At 34.0% G+C, this 24063-nt stretch overlaps 10 protein-coding genes across 10 annotated transcripts; 7 read left to right on the top strand and 3 right to left on the bottom strand.

The window, feature by feature from the left end:
- Positions 1–161: 161 nt before the first annotated feature.
- On the top strand, positions 162–1198 carry RO3G_10266 (uncharacterized protein; the record flags this gene model as incomplete). The annotated part of the gene is made up of 5 exons (XM_067664851.1): positions 162–269; positions 322–558; positions 635–733; positions 844–1070; positions 1123–1198. The coding sequence occupies 5 exons, from the start codon at positions 162–164 to the stop codon at positions 1196–1198; spliced, it is 747 nt and encodes a 248-aa protein (XP_067520952.1).
- A 318-nt stretch (positions 1199–1516) lies between these two features.
- Positions 1517–4194, top strand: RO3G_10265 (uncharacterized protein; the record flags this gene model as incomplete). Its single annotated transcript, XM_067664850.1, has 8 exons — positions 1517–1568; positions 1622–1833; positions 1887–2291; positions 2350–2454; positions 2509–2886; positions 2939–3274; positions 3326–4132; positions 4186–4194. 8 exons carry the CDS (start codon positions 1517–1519, stop codon positions 4192–4194), a joined length of 2304 nt encoding a protein of 767 aa, XP_067520951.1.
- Positions 4195–7072: 2878 nt separating this feature from the next.
- On the top strand, positions 7073–8036 carry RO3G_10264 (uncharacterized protein; the record flags this gene model as incomplete). The annotated part of the gene is made up of 3 exons (XM_067664849.1): positions 7073–7079; positions 7124–7137; positions 7296–8036. The coding sequence occupies 3 exons, from the start codon at positions 7073–7075 to the stop codon at positions 8034–8036; spliced, it is 762 nt and encodes a 253-aa protein (XP_067520950.1).
- Positions 8037–8759: 723 nt separating this feature from the next.
- RO3G_10263 (uncharacterized protein) lies at positions 8760–9101 on the top strand (the record flags this gene model as incomplete). Its single annotated transcript, XM_067664848.1, has 2 exons — positions 8760–9004; positions 9068–9101. The coding sequence occupies 2 exons, from the start codon at positions 8760–8762 to the stop codon at positions 9099–9101; spliced, it is 279 nt and encodes a 92-aa protein (XP_067520949.1).
- An 815-nt stretch (positions 9102–9916) lies between these two features.
- RO3G_10262 (uncharacterized protein) lies at positions 9917–11696 on the top strand (the record flags this gene model as incomplete). The annotated part of the gene is made up of 7 exons (XM_067664847.1): positions 9917–9969; positions 10022–10031; positions 10062–10074; positions 10111–10116; positions 10284–10619; positions 11169–11179; positions 11541–11696. 7 exons carry the CDS (start codon positions 9917–9919, stop codon positions 11694–11696), a joined length of 585 nt encoding a protein of 194 aa, XP_067520948.1.
- Positions 11697–12015: 319 nt separating this feature from the next.
- On the bottom strand, positions 12016–12500 carry RO3G_10261 (uncharacterized protein; the record flags this gene model as incomplete). Its single annotated transcript, XM_067664846.1, has 2 exons — positions 12016–12303; positions 12456–12500. The coding sequence occupies 2 exons, from the start codon at positions 12498–12500 to the stop codon at positions 12016–12018; spliced, it is 333 nt and encodes a 110-aa protein (XP_067520947.1).
- Positions 12501–13795: 1295 nt separating this feature from the next.
- On the bottom strand, positions 13796–14276 carry RO3G_10260 (uncharacterized protein; the record flags this gene model as incomplete). The annotated part of the gene is made up of 2 exons (XM_067664845.1): positions 13796–13909; positions 14061–14276. 2 exons carry the CDS (start codon positions 14274–14276, stop codon positions 13796–13798), a joined length of 330 nt encoding a protein of 109 aa, XP_067520946.1.
- A 2047-nt stretch (positions 14277–16323) lies between these two features.
- RO3G_10259 (uncharacterized protein) lies at positions 16324–16824 on the top strand (the record flags this gene model as incomplete). The annotated part of the gene is made up of 1 exon (XM_067664844.1): positions 16324–16824. The coding sequence occupies one exon, from the start codon at positions 16324–16326 to the stop codon at positions 16822–16824; it is 501 nt and encodes a 166-aa protein (XP_067520945.1).
- A 1058-nt stretch (positions 16825–17882) lies between these two features.
- On the bottom strand, positions 17883–21621 carry RO3G_10258 (uncharacterized protein; the record flags this gene model as incomplete). The annotated part of the gene is made up of 6 exons (XM_067664843.1): positions 17883–18700; positions 18752–18915; positions 19051–19952; positions 20008–21325; positions 21384–21531; positions 21594–21621. The coding sequence occupies 6 exons, from the start codon at positions 21619–21621 to the stop codon at positions 17883–17885; spliced, it is 3378 nt and encodes a 1125-aa protein (XP_067520944.1).
- Positions 21622–22711: 1090 nt separating this feature from the next.
- RO3G_10257 (uncharacterized protein) lies at positions 22712–23816 on the top strand (the record flags this gene model as incomplete). The annotated part of the gene is made up of 5 exons (XM_067664842.1): positions 22712–22793; positions 22845–22934; positions 22989–23413; positions 23516–23653; positions 23763–23816. 5 exons carry the CDS (start codon positions 22712–22714, stop codon positions 23814–23816), a joined length of 789 nt encoding a protein of 262 aa, XP_067520943.1.
- Positions 23817–24063: the final 247 nt, after the last annotated feature.

Here is a 24063-nt window from a genome sequence, read left to right as displayed (position 1 = left end):
ATAATATTGAAAGAGAACAACTTAGTCTGATAGATTTAATCTATGTTTTCAATTTATTATTGTGGACAAAATTAGCAAATGCATTAGGGAGAACAGAAAAAAAAAAGTAAAAAGTCCGATGTTTTCATGTATCTTTTCTCCTTCTTTTATTATAAACAGTAATGGAGGACGCATTGCTAGCACAATTGAGAAATAGCACTTTAGAAGAATATGATGACAAGGACAGAATTGAACCAGAAACTGATGAAGAAGAACAAGATGTTAAAGATGTAAGTGCAATCACTTACAAAAAGTAGAGTTTTGGTGTATAATTGTAAATAGGAAGCTCCTCTCTCACGAGATGCGATAAGAAGCAAAGGACCTCAGACGGGCCCTAAAGGAGTTAAAGCAGATTATGATTACTATCAAAGAATAAAAGCAGAGTCTACAGAGAAGGCACGCCAAGAATACAATGCGCGTATATTAGCAAAGGCGCCCATGACAACGACTTTTGCAGAGGATCAACAAGAGCTGATACTAGAATATAAAGAAGAAGATAGCGATGAAGAAGTGATCAAGGTCTATAGAGAAAAAAGATTAAATGAATTAAAAAATTTGAGGAACAATAATCGATTCTTGAGACAGCAAGCAAAAGGTGTTTGGATATGTGAGTGATGTTAACTCAGATAATTATATTGAAGCTATTGACAATGAGTGGAAAACTGTGCCCATCATTGTTCATATTTACAGCAAAGTAAGATAGCGGAAAAAAAAAAAAAAAAAAAAAAAAAAAAAAAAAAAAAAAAAAAAAAAAAAAAAAAAAAAAAAAAAAAGTGTATAGCCACTTAGTATATTTATTTATAGCAAATCCCTGCCTGTGAGAAATTGGATGAATATCTAATTGCTTTGGCAAAGAAATATACATTAGCCAAGTTTATTAGAATATCTGCTATTGAATTGGATTTTGATTTAGTTGGTTCACCTACTGTTTTAGCTTATCAAGGAGGAATATTAATAGCAAACCTTGTAAGGATTATGGATGAAGTTGGATATAGATTTGATGTAGAGTCAATTGAAGATGTATTATTAAGGTATAATGAACGGTACAAGCATGGCTTTATACATAACATTTGATATATGTAGACATGGCGCATTATCTGATAATGACCTGTATGAACAAGTAACACACGAGAATACTGATGATGATGATTATGAATAATGTCTTTTAAAAGAATCAAACACATTTTGTTTAAAAAAGAAATAAAAAAAAAACTGAACAGGATGAATTAGGTATTTTGAATTAATTGAATAGATGTCTTGAGTTATTTATTTGAAATAGTCTGATATCCAACTAAAAAGAAAAAAAAAAAGTTTTATTATGTTCAATATCATTCCTTCAGTTTGTCTAAAAAAAAAAAAAATTAAAATCGTTATTTTTTAATCCCAGATCATCCAATAAAATAAAAATGTTTCATTTTCAAGTTAAAATACTGTAAATAATTTTTTTTTTCTTTTCTTTTTTTCTTCAACACAAAAAATGAGTGCATCGGTAAGTGATGATGAAATTCCGCTTTCAGAAAGAGTTAAAGGTAAAGATAAATGTTTCAAGTGAATCAATATGAAATAATAATAATTGTGTTAGTGGAAGAGAAAATTAAAAATGAGCCAGATGTAAAGGATAAATTACGCGTTGTAAAAAAGGAAGTGACTGGTGATAGTAGTGACGATGATGATATTCCTCTCGCTCAACGTCAAATTAAGAGACCTCTTGAAAAGCAAAAACCTATTACTACCACTGATAATGATGTTGATATTAAAAAAGAAGAATTAGATAGTGAAGATGAAATACCACTGGTAAGATACATAGAATATATTATTTGTATTTCAAGTAATATAATACTCGTTAGGCAATGAGAAAGAATATTAAACCAGAACCAATGGACATCGATAAACCGTCAAAGAAAAGGCCATTAGAAAAATCAGAAAATAAGAAAGGAAAAAAGAAGGTTAAAAAGGAAGAAGAAGAGAAAGATATTTATAAATGGTGGGAAGAACAAGATCAAAGTGGTATTGCAGAAGATGACTCTATTAAATGGACTACACTTGAACATAATGGTGTTTTATTTCCTCCTGAATATGAACCGCACAATGTAAAAATGAAATACGATGGTAAACCAATCACACTCTCTCCTGAAGCTGAAGAAGTTGCTAGTTTCTTTGCTGCTTTACTAGAAACTGAACATGCTCAAAATCCTGTATTTCAAAAAAATTTCTTTAATGACTGGCTGCAAATTCTCAAAAAGGATCCAAATGTTTGTAGTTAAAAAGATATCACAATGATCATTATTTTACTGAATTATTTTTTATTAGAACCCAGACATTAAAGAGTTTAGCAAATGCGATTTCAGACCTATTTTTGAAAAGTTTCAACAAGAAAAGGAGACCAAGAAACAAATGAGTAAACAAGAAAAGCTGGTAAATAATATATATTAAAACACATACCGCTTTATATACTAATATCATAAGAAGAAACTTAAAGAAGAAAAGGCAAAGATAGAAGAGCCTTTTATGACGGCGATCGTTGATGGACGTAAAGAAAAGGTTGGTAACTTTAGAATCGAACCTCCAGGTCTCTTTCGTGGTAGAGGAAGTCATCCAAAGACTGGCAAACTAAAGACTCGTGTGCTTCCAGAACAAGTTACTTTGAATTTGGGTCTTAATGCTAAAATACCTGAACCTCCTAAGGGTCATAAATGGGGTGGTATTGTCCATGATCAAACGGCTACTTGGTTAGCTACTTGGAAAGAAAATGTGAATGGGTCTATCAAGTATGTCTTTTTAGCTGCTACTTCTGCTTGGAAAGGTCAAAGTGATATGCAAAAATTTGAAAAAGCAAGAGAATTAAAGGTAACTATATACAAATGTTGACTTGCTTCATATGAATAATAATAATATGTAGAAATACGTTAAAACAATTCGTGAAAATTATACAAGAGAATTAAAAGACAAGATTAGTGAAACTAGACAAAGAGCTACAGCCATGTATTTAATTGATAGATTAGCTTTAAGAGCAGGTAATGAAAAAGGTGAAGATGAAGCAGATACAGTCGGTTGTTGTTCTCTTCGTTATGAGCACATTGAATTAGAACCACCAAATATCCTTCATTTTGATTTTCTGGGTAAAGATTCTATTCGATATCAAAATACAGTTGAAGTAGATCCTCAGGTCTACAAGAATATCAAAATATTTAAAAAGCAAGTGGGTCCTGAGCACATGATATTTGATCGTTTAACGGTAAGTAATCAATATAATATATTAAAGCGTATAATAGTAATACCTTGGTAGACTACAGGGTTGAACAAATACTTGAACACTTGTATGAAGGGTTTATCTGCCAAAGTGTTTCGTACATACAACGCATCCATTACTTTCCAAGAACAGTTGGAGAAGTTGACAAATGAAAATGACACTATTCCCGATAAGCTCCTATCCTATAATCGTGCTAATCGTGAAGTCGCTGTTTTATGTAATCACCAAAAGGCAGCCTCCAAAAACCATGAACAACAAATCTCTAAAATGGGTGATCGTATTCGTGCCATTAAATATCAACGAATGAAGCTCAGAAAGACGCTATATGATCTAGACCCTAAGGCTAAAAAAAGTGGTCCTTATGCTGATTCCGAATCTGACTTAGAAGAAGAATGGATGATACAACACGAAAAGGATTTGGTAGCTAAAGAAAAGGATAAGGTCAAGATACGCTTTGAAAAGCAAAATGAAAAACTGGCTGCTGAAAATCAACCTTTGTTACCCGAATCAGAACTGACTAAAAACTTGAAAGCAACTGATTTATTATTGGAAAAATTGGCTAATGAACGTAAGGCGGCTACGATTGAAGCCAAGGCTTCCATGACAGCTGAAAAGACTATTTTAAAAATTGAAAAAATGGATGAGCGTATTGCGGCTATCAAGACTCAAACAACAGATAGAGAAGAAAATAAGCAGATTGCCTTGGGTACATCAAAATTAAATTATATTGATCCTCGTATTTCAGTTACTTGGTGTAAAAAATACAATGTTCCTTTGGAAAAAGTATTTAGTAAAACCTTACTTGAGAAGTTTAGATGGGCACAAAAAATACCTGAAGACTGGGTAAGCCTTAACAAACAAAGTATTGAATTTGTTATATTGACATCATTTATTAGAAATTCTAACCATGTAACGTATTGTCTGTTAAATACACTTTTTTTACAATAAAAACGAAAGCGGAAAAAACAATTTCGTCCCCGATCTTGTCGTGATTGTATCACCTTCTTTAAATGGTTGCATACACGGACCGAACTCCTATTTAAGCTGCGATGTTGCCCTGAAAAATAAAAAATAGTGCTTTTTCTTTCTTTTGTTATGTCTGTTCAGTTTCTTGAAAATCAATTAGCTATTGATGAACAACACTCAAAGAATACTATGCCTTCAACTATTATTTGGTCACAAACATTGAAATCAATTACATTAAAGATAAAAAATGTAAGTTCTCTCTTATTAGTATGTAATTTTTATTAATAATAAAAAAGAGTGAAGGCAGCATTCAGTTTTCAGATGACTGTATAAGCCTTTATAATTCACAGAATATTTTTAGCTTGCCTTTTTTTGGTAGACTACAAATTGATAAGGTATATAGCATCTGTAATATATTGTATATACAACTACTGAATTGAAAATGAATTTATAGTGTGATACAGATCAAAAAACTAATACTATGACATTCTCAAAAGAAATTGCCCACTTATGGCCACATCTATTAGCACAACAAACGGATCTTATCCGAATATATCAAAGAAGCGCGATATTGGATACACTTGATTTTGATTCAGTTATCAATGGCCAAGGTCAAAAAACAGGTCTAGAGTAGGAACGGATATGGGTGGACCGAGAGTTTCGCCTTTTATAGAACACCTTGTAATATAATAATAAATGGAAGAAAGTAAAATAAATATAAAGACAATAAATATTGTTGATTGCAGTGTAATTTATGTCTGACATAAAAAAAATGCATATTATTACTTTTGTCTGTAATGTGAGGAATTCTGTAATTTTCCTTTTTTTTTTTTTTTTTTTTTTTTTTTTTTTTTTTTTTACAATAGTAACGTTGAAATAACATCAACAAAATAAATACTTCAAAAAAAACTGCCTTTCATCTTGTATTTCTGTTGCTCTACTATACTGATTTTTTATTTTATTTTTCAAGTAAATGCGTAATATATGTTTGTTTGTCTTAAAAGCCCTATAAAAATAATTATCAAACAAATATCATTTAAAAGTTACAAATGTCTAAAATAGATAAAACTCTCCCACTTCTTTTATAAACAGAACAATAAGCTATCGGGTGAAGAATATTCTTGGTTTTCTTTTTTTTATTTAATAAGTTATGGTACATTGTATTTCTATTCAGTCAACATGCGTGTTGTGGATTTAAGACAAAAGAAAACTCATATTACAACTGAGTAAGCTATATATGATCGTGACAAGAAGTATTTTTTTAAAACAAAATGGTAGCAAGCCAATGCCAGTTTATAAATAAAGATTTGATGAATTGCATGAGGCGTTTCATGCGCAGAACATTGTATATATAAAATTAAAGTTACGTCTTAGCCCATAACACCTTTTTTTTTTTTAAAAAATAAGGGCAAATTAAAAAAACAAGGCGCAGCTGTATTGCATTTAATATTGAAAGTACTCTTATATCATTATAAGTATACATGTATCATCATTATTTCATATCATAGAGCTCATTTCTTGCAACACAATAAAGGAACAAACGGATTAATCCAATTTAATCTATCGATAATATCTAAAGGATTTATTACTAAATTAGCGTCAATGAAACCTTGTTTCTCAAAAGGATATAATTTACAATTCTTTTGTAAATAAAATGCTTCTGTTAAATATTAACACATATATTTCGCATATTAACGGTATATTCATACATTCATCTTCTTATGCTTCCGTTGGCTTTCACTTGAGGCGTCGATGAATATATAGAGTAGCTCTTTTTCTCCCTTTAGAAATATATCTAAGTGATACACAGTAAGAACTGTTAATAGATGCAACTTCCTAAGATATTATGGTTACTTAAAATCTATATCTTGTATAAGAAGTATGTTTAAAAATAAATGGCATATCTTACGAAAAAAAAAGAAAAAAAGGCAGATAAACTAGTTCTTTCTTGGAATATTTAAGGTATTAAAGTAATTGTAAGCGAACAGGCTACTAAACTAGAGCACTTTTCATAAAAAACTATTTGATATTGATGATTGGTGCAGAAAAACAAACAACTAAATTAAACTTTCCATTTGAAGGGAAAAAAAAAAAAAAAAAAAAAAAGCTGTTGCGACGGTAGCCGAAATAAGGTATTACTTTGGAAACTTTCTTTAATAATGGCATTAACTTACCTGAATTACTTTTTTCATAACCCAATCAATGAAAGTTGAAATTATAAATAACTGTTTTAACAAATTCTTATGTCAATATGAAAACAAATATTCAAAAGCTTATACAATCAAATTCAATTATAACATGAAAAAGATTCGATTAAAGGAGAATGATGCTTAATTTGCAAAGATTCACTTATATCTTACTACTCTTGTTTATCAAGTAATGCCTATAAGGAATATACACTAAATTTATGGGGTTTTAATTTAAATATACCTAATTTTTATGTTTTTCTAAAGGAAATGAGATAAAATAGTTTTTTCAAGTCAACTCAAACTTCACTCATTGCAATTTTGCAGCAGAACTATTTTTAAGAAACTTAATAGCTAAGATGACATCGCCGCAGAGTTATTTTCATCATATTCGTCTTCAAATGTTGCATTTTCTTCTACTTCTAAATTATTGTCGGAAAAAGCTGATTTTTTTCTTGGATCTTTCCACAGCTGAAGTAGGTGTAAATGCTTCCGAGTTGTTACGTTTCTGCATATTCATACAGTAGTCGCTCTATTTAAGGGTGGATATTCCAAAAAATTTGGCAACCCTTAAATAGAACATGCCCTTAAATCGAAATTCGTAACTGTTAAAAAATTGAAATCACTTAATATGTATTGTAGTTACATTATAGACATGTTTATACAACATGTTTTCACATAGGCCACTGTCGATTGGTATAAATTTGGTAATCGTGTAACGACATTAACAAATCAAAGCTTGCTTTTAAGACTTGGTCGAAGTTGCTGGAAGGATAATATACGAGTCGTAGATTCAAAATAATTTTGATGAGAATAAATATATGACATAATAAGTAGTTATTTTCTTTGCTTAGATTCTATCTATAAGCGTGTACGCCTTTCTTTCTCAAAAAATTGAGCTTTTGGATCAAAATGCTACTGGCCAGCTTAATCAAACAGAATTAGGTGAATGGGCTATGAAGAAATTCAATTTAGATCAACAACTTGCCCAACAGACTATATCAAACATTCTCAAAAATGCTGAAACGTTATATAGTAATATTAATGTTGTCAATAATGGCAAAAGTCTAAAAACAACACACTATCCTCAACTTGATGATGAAGTAGTAAAGTTTGTTGCAGACATGAACAATAACAATCTGCCAGTCAATCGAGACTTAATCCTTCGATGTGTAAGACCTATTGCTTCAGTGAAGTATAGAATCCTTGAAAATGAAATTTTATTTTCTTCTGGATGGCTCACCAGACTTTTTAAGCGAATTGAAGTAAAATGCAGGCCAATGCATGGTGAAAGTGTCTCAGTAGACATCACTTCTGAAAGCATCCAGAACGAATTGAGGAAGATAGAAGAACTTCTTGGGCCATATGATCCTGCAAATATCATGAACTTTGATGAAACAGGTTTATATTACCAGCAACCACTAAGAAAAACCATATGTTCCGAGTCGCTTGGTGGCCTAAAAAAATGTAAAACTCGTCTAACAGTTGGATTGCTCTGTAACTCGGATGGGACTTACACAAAGAGCAACCAATTGCTATCGGATAACACAAGAGCCCCAGATGATTTAAAGCAAGAGCTAACTTGTTATCCATGACTGCAATTGGAAAAAAAAAACATGAAATTGAATATCATTATTCTACTAATGCTTGGATGACAACATACGTGAAAAAGTTAAATGTTGTCTTTGAAAGACAGAATCGAAAAATTGCTCTTCTTTTGGATAATGTGTCCGTTCATAAAATAAGAATTCCGCTCATCAGTATTAAATTGATATTTCTCCTAGCAAACACGACTAGCAAGCTACAGGCTCTTGATGCAGGTAGTCTATTATCTGTTGATAAAATGCTATATAAATTGTCTTTTTGTTTTACAGTTTTCTCATTCATATTTTGTATACACAGGAATTATTGACAACTTTAAGGCACACTTCCGAGCCCAGCATTACGACCGTGCTTTATGTCTGTATATCAGTAAAAAGTTGGATAATCCGAATGTTTACAAAATGGATCAAGCTCAGGCTATGTTTTCTCTAGCTAATGCGTGGCTTAAAATAAAACCAGGAACAATGAAAAACTGCTGGTAGCATATAAAAATATTGGCATTTAAAGAAAGAACAATTTGTAATTTTGAGCCAGTTGAGTATCCAACAAGTGCTTTGCTATTGGAAGAGAAGATTGTTGTCAAGCTAAATGGAATGCTCCCAAATCTCCCCAGGAACTTTGACAACAAAGTTACTAGTGTTAGCCAGTTGAACCTTGAAGCAGATGAAAGCGAGATGAGAGCATGTTATACAACAAGCACTACTAATAATGAAGAAATGGCAGAAGGCAAAGTAGATGAAACAGAAGAAAACGACAACACAGAGCAAGATGAGCAGCGTGTCGATATAGTAGAGTATAAAAAACGGTTGAGAAAAGCCTATGAAACCATTCTCATGTACAAAGTTCCTTTGGACGATCTTGATCGTAAATTACATCGCCGAATTCGAATGGGATTGGCTGGCTCTTGTGCCGAATTAAAGAAGTCAAAAGAGCGAACAGATCTTCGATCTTATTTTACAAAGTAAATAATTTATTGCTAGAGTGCTCCAAAAAACTAGCACTTATAAAAACTTTTTCTATTTAGTGGTAAAAAATATTTGCGTTGCACCCTTAAATAGAATAGTGGTATAGTGGTATTTATGCTGGGAACTTATGCCGTTCTTTAGAAATACATCCATAAATAGAAAATACCCTTAAACCAGATACCCTTAAATAGAGCGACTACTGTATATTTGTAACACACCAAGGCCGTCATTTAATCATCTTGTTCGAAAGGAACAAAAATCAATTGAAAAATCTCCATCCTTATCGAAAACAAAACCCTTTATCTTCACAAAGAGATTGGGTTACTGCTTATAACAAATATGTCAAGTAAAAAGACCAGAACAAAAACTACATAGCAGGTAAACTTGTTCCTTTTTACTTCATAGCTTTTACTTATTATCATGCAGACCTTCAAATGTGAGCATAACATCCAAACGAATATTTGAAATTGCCAAAGCAGCTGTAAGTATGATTAAAATAATTTTTTTCTTTCTGTTGACATCCAAGATGTTTTTCTTTAAAAAAATATCATAGAGAGATTCAATTCATGAATTTAAAGTATCCAGTTTACAACTATCAAGCACTGTATACTCTGCGTCTAGAAAAGATTTTTTAGATGGCTTAACGCACGATATTAACAAAAATCAAGAAGAAGAACAAGAAGAAGAAAATGAAATACAACAGAGAACACAAAGTACACCAAGAAGGATTCAATAAGGCGGAATATGACAAAATAACAAAAAAACTGACTAAAGCATGCCGTATTAATTTGCTGAACAAAACATATTAACTTCATGCTTCACAATCTTTGCCAGAAGAATTTTATAATTATATCAAGTCAAAATGTGCTGACTTACAATTTCACTTCAACGACCACTTAACTTCCATCATGTATGAAATGATCAATAACTTATTTGATGAGCTCAAGCAATTTCAGTTCGAGTAAGTCTACTAAAATTTATTGAAAATCATAAATTAACATTTGTATTTATAGCTCTGACACTGTAAGAGTAATTACATACTTAGATAATAAGAATAAAGAAATAAGTAAAGTGAAAAATATATCTTGCTTTCTATTGTTAGCTCAATGTAAGTCAAAATGGAGCTTTACAGATATTCATCTAATTTATCAAAAAATTTAGCATAAATAATTTCAATTTGTGGAAGAAAGAGGAAAGCTTTCTGAAAATACATATTTACGCAAATTTGCAGAAATTGTTGGCATCTTATTCAAAAAACCAATCTTTTTATCAAAGATAGAGAAAACGTCTGTGAAGCAACAAAGCGAATGCAAATCATTAACGAAGGTGATGTCATATATGGTAAAATATTAGAGTTAATTGTGACTAGTGAACAAGATGTTAGAGGTATCGAGCTTTGTTCTTTAGAATTCAGGAAGGGCAATGCATCATATACAACTTTATTGTATCAGCAATCCAAAAATCTTAGAATTAATGCTTGTATTCTGAATGAATTCCATCTTTGGACACTTGAAGGAAATATTTCTATTGCTTATCTGGACTTTTCAGGACGAAATGAATCTATCTCTCAAATATTCAAGATGAATGATCAGTATGTTGCTCACGAAGTTGGTAAAGTGGTTGCTATCAAGAACTTGTTGGAACTGGAAATACTGCGCGAAACAATGTTCAATCTCTTTAGATGGAAAAAAAGCCTAGTCAATAATAGTAATGTAGTTTCATTGGCCTACGTTAATCAATGCAACAGATTTGCTCTTGCCGACATTAGTAATACTTTAGGTTAAAGCTCAAGGCTTTCCCCACCTCGTGATACCAAGCCAGCAAAAATATTTATGTCCCCAAGCAACAGTGGAAAAAGAAATCGTACTGTCTTTGAACAGGGCAACTAATGAATAATAAAATATGTATATATTACCTAATGTAATTTATATTATTCATTATATAGTGATAATTAAAATAAGTTTTGTTGTTCTTCTATTGTTTGAAATAATTTCTGGCTATAGAAGAATGCTATGATAGTGATTTTGTAGAGGTGCTTGGTATTAAAGCAAAATGTTGCTATATGTACTAAGAAAATAAGCAGAGCTACGAGGTATACCATACTGTTCTTAAATTACTCGATTAAAGTGCTCGTCTTGCCAGTACTTATTATTTTTTTAGGCTTAATGATGGTAACCTTTTTTAAAGTTTTCAACAAGACTTTCTATTTCTTCTTCCATCGCAACAGATTGTGGTTCAGGAAGAGTGTCCATATCGATAAGCATTGAACGTCGCCATACTGGACAGATATATCACCAAAGTTTATTACATCTGAGCTCTCGTCGTAGAACAAAAGAGGTCAGTTAGCAGGGTTATAAGGAACGAAGTCCATTATAATTTTTGAATTTACATGGACGAAAAAAGTCTCAAAAAACAGCTGAAAAGTCTAGAAAAAAAAGCAAGTTCGACTAAAAAAATAAACCTGTCTAAAAAAAGACAATTCGTCTCATGTAATCCATTACTGTTAAACTCATCTTACACTACCATGACAAGTTTACAATCTATGATTTTTTTGCTACAGTCATTCGATTCATTTGGAAAGCCCACTGGCAACAATTCTTTGAACAGACTCCTGTCGTGGATGAGATTGTCCTCAATCAAATTCAGAAGGAACTATTAAAACTATCTGCTTACAACTCTCTATGCTAATATCTTTTGCATTTTTATAAGTCACTGTTAAATACACTTGTATCGCTCTTAATCCTTATACTCTTTGATGAGTTTTAATAAACATTAAAATTTTCATCCATAAAAAAAAATATAGACGTTTGTCGTTTAAAAAATAAAAAGAAATACATGCATATTAGAACGATGTTTTATTATAGCATTTAATAATTTGGAGTTTAGAATGACTACAAAAGCTATAAAGATCACTGATGAGTACATCATTACAGGCATCGCCAATCCTACTAGATAAATTTTCTTCATTCACAAGCCGATCACGCTTCATTTTTCCTTTAACTATTGCTTAAAATTGTTCAATGGGATTCAATTCAGGCGAATAAGGAGGTATATACATGGCTTTGTAGCCTTTACTTTCAATTTTCCGTAACATCGGCTTGGATTTATGAATAGAAGCATTATCCATAACGATGCAACTTCCATTAAAAGTTTCATCAAGATCCATTAAATTAAGAAGCTCCTTCATGAACTTGATAAAATGAACAGTAGTCGTAACTTTTGGTGCTGGCTTATTATCGGCAGGATCGTCGTCAACTTCTGGATCCTCTGTACTAATCTCAGTTGCGGTTCTCTTCTTTCCATTATTAGATTTTCTCTCTCTCTCTCTTTTGCAGCCTGTGTTTCTTTTCTTGGTGGAGGCTTTCTTATAACAACGTGAACAATGATAGATGAGTGAATAGCATCAATAATGGTATGAGATTGCGCTCTAGTTTTTGGTTGTTTTACTATAGCAGAACTGCCACTTTTTAACCTAGCCCAATTATTTCTCATATTAATATGAAACCCGGCTTCATCAATGAAAATACAATTTTTTGTAAAATCCAGATCAGAATCTTTCCATTTCATAAACCACTCGAATCTCGTCTGTAGGTTTCCCACTGAGTTTCTGACTTCAGGTTCAAGCATCAGTTTTTTCAGTGATGAGCATTGTGTTTCGTAAATGGTTATTAAGTTGCGAATTTGATACAGTAAAGACTTCAAGTTTCTCAGTCAAACTACTTATTATGTCGTCTGAATATAACTGGGGTCATTATCAAGTAGCTCTTTTATATACTCGTCATGCTTGGTTGTAAATGAGCCTTTCGGACTACTGTTTTGTTCAGACTTTTTATACGCATCCTCTTCTGTCCCTTCGTAATACTTTCACCATCTTAACGCAGTGCGGTAATTAATATTTAAGTCTTTTGCAACCTTGGTCACTAGTTCACGCTATTGAGGATTTTCGAGCATACGGTTTGTAAATGTTTCTCTGATGAAGTTGCTGTAATTGTTGTATAACTTCACTGATGGCTTCAATTTACTAGGTTTCAACTGCTTTTTAACTGAGGACTCTTCAGCAATTTTTTCGGGGTACTTAACGCTCAAGCAAGTTTGTCGACTAGTTATTGTTTCAAGGACTATGTTGAGATCATCGACATGTGTTAAAACATCCTCCATCGGATCGTGAACTTTTTTCCTTCTTCATTAAAAATGATTTCCTGTCCATCTTCATAAAAAAAGTATTCAGCATTATGTTATATTTTTATTAGGAAGAGAGAGGGACAAAAGCAGGTGCAGAAGATATGCGACAATTAGACGCAATCTTCCCACCAATTTTAGTTAGATAGTTTCGACAATTATTTTGTTTAAAGGTTATATTGTTCTTGTTCGCCCTGGTACATTTTATAAACGTTATATTTATTAAAAGTCTAATTGAGCGCTAAAAAATAAAACAAGTGTCCGCCCGGACCAGATCAATCCGTTTGGAGATTTGTTGTTCAGGAAAAACCCCTTCAGGTTCAAGGGTAAAAATGAGAAAGGAAAGTAGGATACATAGAGAGACATACGAAGTTAGTTGAATTGTTTCAGTCATTTAATTGGTTTTTGGCCATGAGGTGTCTTGCACGGAATGATTGTATAATGTTGTAGTTGATCTAATTCATGGAGGATAGAACATATAAAGGGCCATTGACAGGTCCAGGAAAAAGCAATACTAGAGGGAATAAATGTGCATGTCGGAAGCATATTCAAAAGGAAAGATATAGGGCCAGCTATTGCTTCAGGCATACAGAGACGGCGATGCATATTTAGGCAGCTGATGGCATGACGTCTTGACAGGTTGTTGTTGGGATGGTAAGGGCAGGGTTTGGGAGCTCCATCTGGTAACCAACCAAGGCGCCATCGTATATACCAACTTCTTTCTTCATGAGTCATTGGTAGCCACAAGATAGGGTCGAGAGTGATTGTTGGTCAGCAGCTGGATAGTAAAGTTAATAAACGAAAGAGGAATTGAGCTTGCTGAATAGCTACTCTTTCTTTCATTATGGGTAACTTAGTCAAATGGAACATCACCTTAGTAGGTGTTTTTCCAGGCACACCGTAGATCTGACGTATGTATTTGTCTTGTGTCTCTTCTAAAGATTTCAGCAGAGTGTGATTGAAGCAGTTGATAGTCATGTCGTATTCCATTTGTGGCCGAACTATTTGAGCATAAAATCGAGAGCATAGGAGCTTGGAGAATCGAGATGAGCTTACCCCAATAGAAGATAGGACATTCATCGTAGACATGGCTTTAAAAGTATTGCTTTGAACAAGCTTCACCAGATCAAGGTGGTCGTCTGGTTTGAAGGATATTCCTAGGTAAGTAAAAGTTGTTGCTTGCGGTAGAACTTGGCCATAGATCGCATATTCTATTGTTTGTAGTTGGTTATCGAAGATGTCGCATTTTGAAAGATTCCACCGGTACCCCATTTGTATACTGTGCTCTTTGTATTTTCATAGTATGTCGACCATTGTTGAGCTGTTGGCTATTAAAACCACGTCACCGCATAGAGTAATCAATTCAAGAGTGGTGCTAACTGTAATGGTGGTGTATCATCCTTTATAGCTTGATGGTGTGGGTATACCGGAAGTTGATTTATGTATATCGAGTAAAGGTAGGGCGAGAGGACGGACCTCTTGGAGTACCCTAGTCTTTGGATGGAAACGCCTAGAAGTTGTATTTGAGAGGGGTACTTCTATCTGGACCTCGTCAAATAAGTTGTGTAGAAGACCTAGGAGTGGAAGTGATAACAAGGCTATAAGACCTCCCATATATAATTCCTGTCGACAGTATCATAGGCGGATTTTATATCCAGAAAGGCTAGAGCGTGCTTGCTATGACAATGTGAGCCCAGTATATGGCAGATTTCTGCAAGGCAACGAGTTTGGTCCATCACACTACGGGATTCTCTAAAGCCACCTTGTGCAATGTCAAGTGGAGGTCCGTTAGTTTGCAAGCTATATTGTATGCAACGTTCCAAGATCTTTCTAAATATAGAAGTTAGACTGATAGGTCGGTAATTACTTAGTTCGTTAGTGGAGACTTTTTTACATATCGGGACAACTTGGGCAACACCCCAAGATTGTGGAGTGTAGGACCACAGCTAGCACAAACGGGAGAGCAAAAGAAGGAGTGATGTCAGTAGATGTTGTATAAGTCGTAGCATTTCATTCCAGAGGTGATCTCAGACTGCAATATCAGGATATCTTATTTCATACTGAAGACAGAAACATTAAGGGTGTGAATTTAGTTTCTAGACTACCCAAGGAAGCTCAACAAAAGACAGCATTACTAGGCGTCACCAGCAATTCTGACGTGTCCATTTACAACTCTACATTTCTTTATTCAGCAAACAGAAGGCTATAGAGGAAAATTGCCAGGGCACCAACTCTATTTTTGCTTATGTCAATGAACAAAAACTTGCATCCTGTGTCAATCTCTCTATAGTAACCAATTGGATAAAAAACAATAGGACTCAAGCTGGAACTGATACAGAAAAGTACCAACCTCATTCAATTCGCTCATCATCAAGTACGAAAGCTGTCTAACTAGAATTTAACTTTAAAGATGTGAAAAACCATGCCAACTGGGGCTTAGGTAGTGACACCTTTGAAAAATTCTACTATAAACCAAATGACAAAGATCGGGTCAGCACATCCATTGAAAACTCAATGATCAACAATCTTATGGGAAATCATACCATATCTGGAGCCCGAACGAAGGCAACAAGGATTGGAGTAGGAACGTCCTGCAATTTTTTTTGTGAAGTGTCTCATTAATTTCCGGAAATAGTGGAAATTAAATAGATCGGGCCTAATTGTTACACGGAATTCATAATTTAGATCCTGATCTTTCTTTTCTGTCTTGTTTTTCATGTCAACTTACGTTTTGATCCACCCTAATCATCCGCGTATATCCTTGTAGGCACAACAGGAATGAACGATTGAAAATTCAATATTTACACGGCAGGAAAAATTGAATTTACTTTCATAATTTCAAGTTTTTAATTGAATAAACATGCTGAGTTGGATATACTACACGCATTTTGATATTCGGTACCACTGTATTACGCAAACTATTATATTATGATTATCTGTAAATTAGCTTTTATTGGAATCAAGGCTGTTCATCATTTTATTCTCTTTATTGAAATTAAATGCTCATGCTTAACTTCCTCTTTCAAGTCGATTCATGTAATACAAATATATGACTCTTTTAATATTGCAATGCCCAATGCAGAGCAATATAAAAAGGCTATGTCTTTTATCTTTGAATGAAAGCTCATTCCTTCCAATGTCTTTCCGTGCGCTCACTCTTATCTTGGCTGTTGCTGCTGTTGTATTATGTACCTTTGTACAAACTACTGAAGCTCTTAATGCCGCTACTATTAAAACTATCCTTAAGGCTCACAATACAGCTCGTGCAAAACATCATGCTCCTGCATTGAAATGGAACAAGACATTAGCCACCTATGCTCAAAACTGGTCCAACAAATGTAAATTTGAACATAGCAATGGCAATTATGGAGAAAATCTGGCTCTTGGATACCCTAACTGGACAAGTGTTATCACAGATGGATGGTACGGTGAATACAAGGAGTATGATTACAGTAACCCTGGTTTTTCTATGGATACTGGTCACTTTACTCAAGTTGTTTGGAAAAGTACAACTGAAGTAGGTTGTGGTGTCAAGGTTTGTAATAATCTCGGTCAAGGTTACCAGCTATACACTTGCTCTTACAAAGATTATGGTAATGTCGAAGGTGAATTTGCCGAAAATGTTCTTGCCCCTTAGTTTTGCTTTTTATCATCTCTTTACCCTTATCGTTTTACTTGAAAAAAGAAAAAACCAAATAAAGTATGTTGCAAATTTATATTTGTTTTATGCTGTTCAATCTGAGCGTATATTTTATATTAAGAATAGTATTCTTTTAGAAAATAAGTTGTATGAATACAAACATGTCCAAATACAATAAAGGGTCTTAAAGCTTATTAAATACAACATCAGAACACCATGTACCACCATCATTTTATACAAAGCATTAGTTTACTAACTGATAGGTAGCAGACATACTGCCAAGCTAAAAACTTAAACAGTTTATCTTATAATTCAAATAACGTACAATGCCGTACTGAAAAGTTACATTGAATACCCAACTTTTCCCTGCTATTTCATATACAATCATCTTTTGTACTCTTGATTAAGCTCTGGAGCTAACCTAAAGCATAAGCGTCAATCAGGAAATTTTTTGATCGCTGCTGTGTATTTGGTTATCTGTGCCAGCTTTTTGAATTCGACTGATACCAGGTCCGTCGTTGTTCTACTACAACTATTGTTGATACAGTGTGTGATACGTGAGATGGTTTCGCCACCAAAAATACAAATGTCGGGAAGAATATGTTCTATATTAAGTTTGCTTTATTGGACAACCTTCTGAAGAGCTTGATAAATTTAAAGATGATGCATAAAATAGCACTTTTATTAGAAAGCCCACCAGAACGCTTTTTGTTTTGGCTCATCCAAAAGTGAGTTAATCAAATGAAATTAGCTATGAAAGTCATGTGTCCTAATTTGTTAAAGATATTGTTGGATTGCTATTCAAATCTCTTTTCGAAGCCGACCAATTTTTTTTACGATATTCATATAAATTAATAGAGGGAGGGGGCTTGACAAGTTTAAGTTAACTACAATGGGTATTGTTTAAAAGAATAGCAGTCAGGCTGTAGTCGTGACAGATTTTAATTTTTTGGTAGTATGATTATTAATTTCTGTTGACAGTTGTTTGCTTGTAAATATATATCATGAAGAAAAAGGGAAATAATATAAAGATAAAGATATTTTCTTTATTTGCACTATTCAGTCAACTGAATTGCTGCCGTTTCTTCTTCTAGGCTCAACAGGCTGTCCTCATTATCATCTTCATCGTCTTCATCTTCAGAATCACTTTCTTCAATAATGTATGCAGTACCTTTGCTCGCGTGAGAAATGATCAATGACTCTGGCACAGGCTCTCTATAAGCTGCTATGTTTGGTCTCTCAGAATTTTTTGAAGCAATATATACAATGTAATCATCAATGACCCAAGGGAAACTCAAGCATCTACTCAGCACTTCTGTATTCTTTTGGTATTCTTTGTTTTCAGCGGGATGGTATGTTACATAGTACCAGGCCGCTGCCTTGGCTTCTACGTAGCAGTTCAATTCATCTTCAGACAAATGCTTTACGTCCTCTTTGTAAAATTCAAATTCAAAATATTTCTTCCATTCGTTTTTAAATTGAATATAAGCCATTTTGATTTTTTGTGTCAATTCCTTCTTATCACTTTCAGAGGTATATTTTGGAAAGTGGACAATACAACCAGAAATGAATTCAATTTCTGAACAGATACCATATTCACCCATGAGTAGACGCAAACTATTATCGTATCTCATTTTTGTCTTTCTGGCATCCAATATAAATTTGTGCATACCCTCTACATAAAGACGAGTGTCGTATTCGCATCTATTTGATACATAAGGCCTCTTTTCGATTGTTTTAACTATTCTATGGATATATCCTAGAGGCTTTTTTGATTGATAGGACATGAGTGAATCTTGCTCCATAAAATCAGGTATAGGGTATTCATATAATTCTTCAGATGTAGGTACAGATATACCAGTTTTTGCGTATGCTATGTTGTATATGCATTAATATAACTTTTTCTGCCATCTTATTTTGTTACCTATCATGATTGACAACTGCTGGGCAAAATAGAGTGCATTTCCATGATAAATAGAAGTACTGTGGCGATCAGCAGAAGCTACCCATGCGTCTTTTATTAACTTTGTTTGATCTTCTGAGATGTACTTTACAATGAATTTTGAGACGTCGCCGAATTTTATAGGTCTATTCAATTTGGAAGGTTCGTTATCAATAGGAGCAGTTGGTCCGCAGTTAGTTTTATTAGGTATTAAGCGATGATCCCATATAATCCTAACTTAAAAGTCAATAGATTGTCCATATGTAGAGATTTTATCTTACGTGAAATTATTTTCGTCAGCATCATCGTGCGAACAAATGTTTAGAAGATGCCTCGAACTAACAGCAGAGTAAATCAATACGTTCGTATAACTTCTCAATTTGGGACTATCTACAGCCTTGACAATCATAACATCGTTTGGATTACAAGAAGAATTTCGGAAAATGAGACATTTACCAATAATAACATTCAATTCGGAATCCAATCCGGCTGAGGTTGACGTTTGAAAGAACACTTCATTTTCTCCTAAAGATCCAGTCTCATCCATAACAGCAAACGCTCTTGCACCATCTTGTATGTAAATCTTGGTATTCCCTTTGATTTCATCCAAAACTTTATTTTGGAATGCCAAAACAAGGTTAGTAATCAAAGGATCACTTCGCTCCAAAAATCCGGAGCAAAGAACACGATTAAAACATTTGGCAAAATGATCCGAGTAATATTCATCCATGAGATGGTTCAAAAAGTTTTCCTTTTGTGGTCCTCCCATAAGGTATTCTTGCAGGACGCCCTCTGTTATCTGCTGAAATACAACAGGATGGATACCCAAGCCTGTCAAGAGAGTAATTGAATATCTGTCCAAGTATGCCCTTTCTCTCTTCGATATCTTATTGATCTCTAATGTGAGTCTTTCAGTATTGAAGTGAATTTGGCCCGTGCGAAGTTGGATTTTGCGCTTTTGTAAATAGTTGGATAACATTAAGATACCTCTAGCACCAGCAAGATTAAACTTGACAACATTAGGTGTATATTTGAGTCCTAAGAGGCTGGATATCTCTCGAGCTACTTGAGGAGACATTTTACCACATTCGCTAGAATATATAATGCCATTATGTTCATAATCATCTATTTCTTCTACTTCTTTAGGTTTGATTTCTAGACTTGTTAACCTTGGTGCCATGACCTAATCATATAGTAAATTCAGCCTTCATGTATTTGTGATCTATATATCTTCTTACTTGTCCAACACTTTGAATATACTTTGGCACACAACTAATCTCTTGAAAGTCTCCCAGCCAATAAATAATATCATCTCTATTTAATTCGTCTGTAGGGGCGAAAAACCAACAGCTGTGATCTCGTAAATCATCCAATGATGAGCATAAAAATTCATAATATCTCCCTGAAAGCATAAGGCCCCTTTTCAGCACTTTGAATATACGATTATAAAGTTTATCATTTTGGTTTGGATGCGGAGAAGGGATAATAGGCCCTAATTCTTCGTCTGTGAATTGAATAAGAAGGAATCGATCAGAGTATCTTTGAAATTGGTATTGTAAATGGTTCATCTTTTGAAGGATGGGCTGAAGTGGATATACGGATGTAGGTGTAATCAGTACCTTTCTAAGATACGTATAACCCTCAGGTATGGGTTCTGGTGGATCAGTGATATAGGGATTTCGCTTAAACGCATTATTAATGGACATATTTGGATCATATAAACGCCGTTGTCCTGCAGAAATTAAAGAAAGTAATTTGCAAGCAATGTAGGGTTCCAAATTACTAATTGCTTGATAGAAATTATCATCAGTATTGTATTCTCTAAGTATCTTTAAATTGAAGGTATGTTGAAGCATATATTGGACCTCAAATGTAAACTTGGGCAGCCAATTTACATAATCTGTTCCATGCTTGTCCTCTTTAGTAATCTGTATAACTTGTGTCTGACGTGCTTCTTTTGTCGCCTGTTGAATCCGTTGCTCAAGATCCTCATGTGTTTTATCGTTTATATCCAACTCTACTTTGTAAACTGACCAACTATTCAAATTGACAGAGTCAGCCGACAACTTTTCTGGTGTCACTGGATTTTTCGTCGTGTCTTTTTTTATAGATGAATTGAAAGGGATCTCATTCACTCGTTCCCAGCAGCTAAAGTCATAATAATCCCTAGGCTCCTGATGACTGATTAGCTTCCAGAAATAAGCTGGATATTTCGCTGCAACAATAAGTGTAGACATATTGTTAGATCGTTGAAGAACGGTATCCTTCAATACAGTATTATACTTGATTCTAAGTCGATATTGCGCATTCAAGTGGAAAAAGAAAATTTCGATATATTTTTCAAGGATATTGACGTCCAGACGAATATTTCTACTTGAAGACCATTCTTCAACAAAAGTGGTTGGGGTAGATAACCCTCCCATAGAGAATGCCTCACCCAAAAGAGGCTGACATTTCCATTCAACATAATCTGATAGTGAATATTCGGTCAAGTTTACAAGCTCACCTCTTATAAGCAAGTTCTCTGTTTTTAAATCATCCACTGAAGATATAGCACTAATTTTTCATTAGTTTCTTCCTTTCATTGTCGAAATAAGCTATGTTCAATATTTACGAAAAGATGATGGCAGCAGAAGCTTTGTTATTTGTCTTTCTCAGCTGAATTTGTTTTACTCTTCCATATTGTTCAAATAAGTCCCAAAGATCTTCTTTTGTTGTTCGTAGATCCAAATCGTAAGCAATAAAACATTTATCGGAAGTCCCTAAGCAAAAAGTGAAGTTGATATACGTATATACAAATAAGTGTGAATAACTTGATGCTTACTTTGGAATATAAATGGTAAATCGTCCATTCTTTCTAAAAAAAAAAAAAAAAAAAAAAAAAAAAAATAGTTTTCAGAAGTTTGAAGAGAATTAGGATTTCGAAATGTGTACTTCAGCCAATCAGAACTGGTCCTAAACTATTAAATTGATTCCTTCTTCCCCGCACCGACCTTTCCACGCACGGTCACATGACTTCCCTAACGTGCGTCGTCTCTGGCTTTCGGTGTGTCCCGCCTGTGTGTTGCGTCGCGTGCCAGCTGGGTATCTGGTCCACCTTCCCTCCCTTTCGGTGACCCCGTTGGCATTCTGTTCTGTTCTCTCTTTCCTCCCTGGGTTTTGACGCCGCTGCTGTTCTGGTCGGTCTGTGTTGTGTGCTGTTTGGTGAGCAGCATTATCAGCGTTGCAAGGATGCCCACCTCGGGCTTAATGAAGCATGTCTCTCTCTCTCTGTTCCAAGTCTTCGTCTGTCGCTTTAGCCAAATAATCGTTTTGCTTACCCTCCCTTCCCTTCCCCCTTAATAGTTTGTATGCTTTCCCAGTTCGTTCTGTAGTCAGCAATTAATGACAAAATAAGTCGCCTGCATATGACCAATAAAAAACAATGTTTCGTCTAAATTGCTTCTATGGACACCATTTTTTCCCTGCTAAAAAATTCTTTAGGGACACCATATTATTACATTTAACTGCAGTATTATTCTTCAATAGACATGGTAAATAGAGCAGATATTATTGAGTAGCCAAGCAAATGGGTTTAGGGAGATGGAAATTCCGTATGTTTATATTCATCTCTTGAAGTGTTTCATATGTATATAGTGATATAGGATCGGATTATGGCGGATGTAGAAAGCTAATGTTTTCACTAGTTTTTATGTCTGCCATAAACAATTAGTTAATGTGTCTCATGAAAAAGGGGAAATTTGATGTACAGACGTGTACTGGGTATACCCTTAAGAGAGATACTCGCGTAGTAATTAAAAATAATAAGCAAGTACGCTAAATTAAGGGGAGTTTTTATAATGTTGCTAAAAAAATGATGTTCGTATAATTACCTTTTTTAAAGTGTTGTTAAAAAAATGGTGTCCGTATAATCACCCTTTTTTTTCCACATTTTGTACCAACATGTATAAATCAATCATACAACATAAAAAAGCTGAAGTCATTAAAAAACGACAAGAATACAGCGCTTCAAGCAGCAGCAGTGGTAAGAAATAAAAAAACGTAATATTTCGGTTAGCTAATGCGCCATAAAAAGACGCATTATCCAAAGACTGCAAAAAACCAGGTCACCATAATAAACAGTTTTATAAGTGTAAATTTTACGTCGAAGCCACCGCAGATGATGGTAAGCATTATACTCTTTTCTTGTATGCCTTTCCTAATTTTTCTGTTTAAAAAGTTGGTACCTCTAGAAAAAGAAAACAGACCGATAAAATAAAACAGGACAAGAAAAAGGCGAAAAGACCTAGAACTAGTAGCAATACGACTGAACCTAAATGTAGTAGCTGTAAACAAGAAGGACATAAGTCATCTCGTTCACCTGCTTGCCCCAATCATATACAAACAAAAAAAGAAACGTTTATGAGGCACTTGGGGCCTAATTATAAGGCATATACGCAAAAGCTACCTTTTGATCAATGCGTACAAAGCACTTATCAAAGTACACTTAAATCGAAAATTGTCTCTGCTTGTGAAGACGTGCGAAATATTGTAATCAGATCACAGCTTTTCGTGAACTTTTATATACCCAGTTTGGCCCGTTCAGATGGTCCTATTCCTCATAAAATATATGAACAGAATTTTTGGTATTCGATATCACAACTTGTAAGGAACCAACGAGTTACGAATGGCATCTATTTACAGCACGGATTACTTGATTATTGGAATAGTTTTAAAAAAAGTTACCCTACTATTATTTATGACAAGAAACTTGCTAGTGATGTTAGCCATTGTATATCGGAAGCGTCCCAACAATTACAAACAACATACACTAATAACGTAGTAGAACTCTTTGAATCAAGAATATGCAAGTATATGTTTTATAAAACACAAAATATCTTCATAGTAAGTATGATACTATTATAAAAAGCACGTATAACTAAGGCTATATAATCAATGGATCGTTCAAATGTTGTAAAAATTGCCCCTTACGTTTACCAATATGTTTGTCAAGGAATTTCTGTGTGGCCTCAAGGTCCTGTATTTACTGAAGAAAGGAAACGAATAGTTGATGAAACCTTCCTGTTGCTAAAGCATTTGATACCAACTCGAGTGACTCTTACAGCTTTGTCCGAATCTCCTGACAACTTTATTCCTTGTCTGTTAAGCATCCTATCGGAATACGAGATCGAACACAGCAATCACAGAGCCTATGACGTCAGGCGATTGTCGCTGCCAAGGCTGTTTTCCCTGTCACCAACTCCGGGTATGCATTGGAGGTTCGTGAATATAAGCGCCAGTGCATTAACACCCTT

Source organism: Rhizopus delemar, genomic scaffold, assembly GCF_000149305.1.
Source record: "Rhizopus delemar RA 99-880 supercont3.8 genomic scaffold, whole genome shotgun sequence".
NCBI classification, from domain to species: domain Eukaryota; kingdom Fungi; phylum Mucoromycota; class Mucoromycetes; order Mucorales; family Rhizopodaceae; genus Rhizopus; species Rhizopus delemar.
The sequence above is the reverse complement of the archived record's forward strand: the minus strand, read 5'-3'. Positions and strand labels throughout refer to the sequence as shown.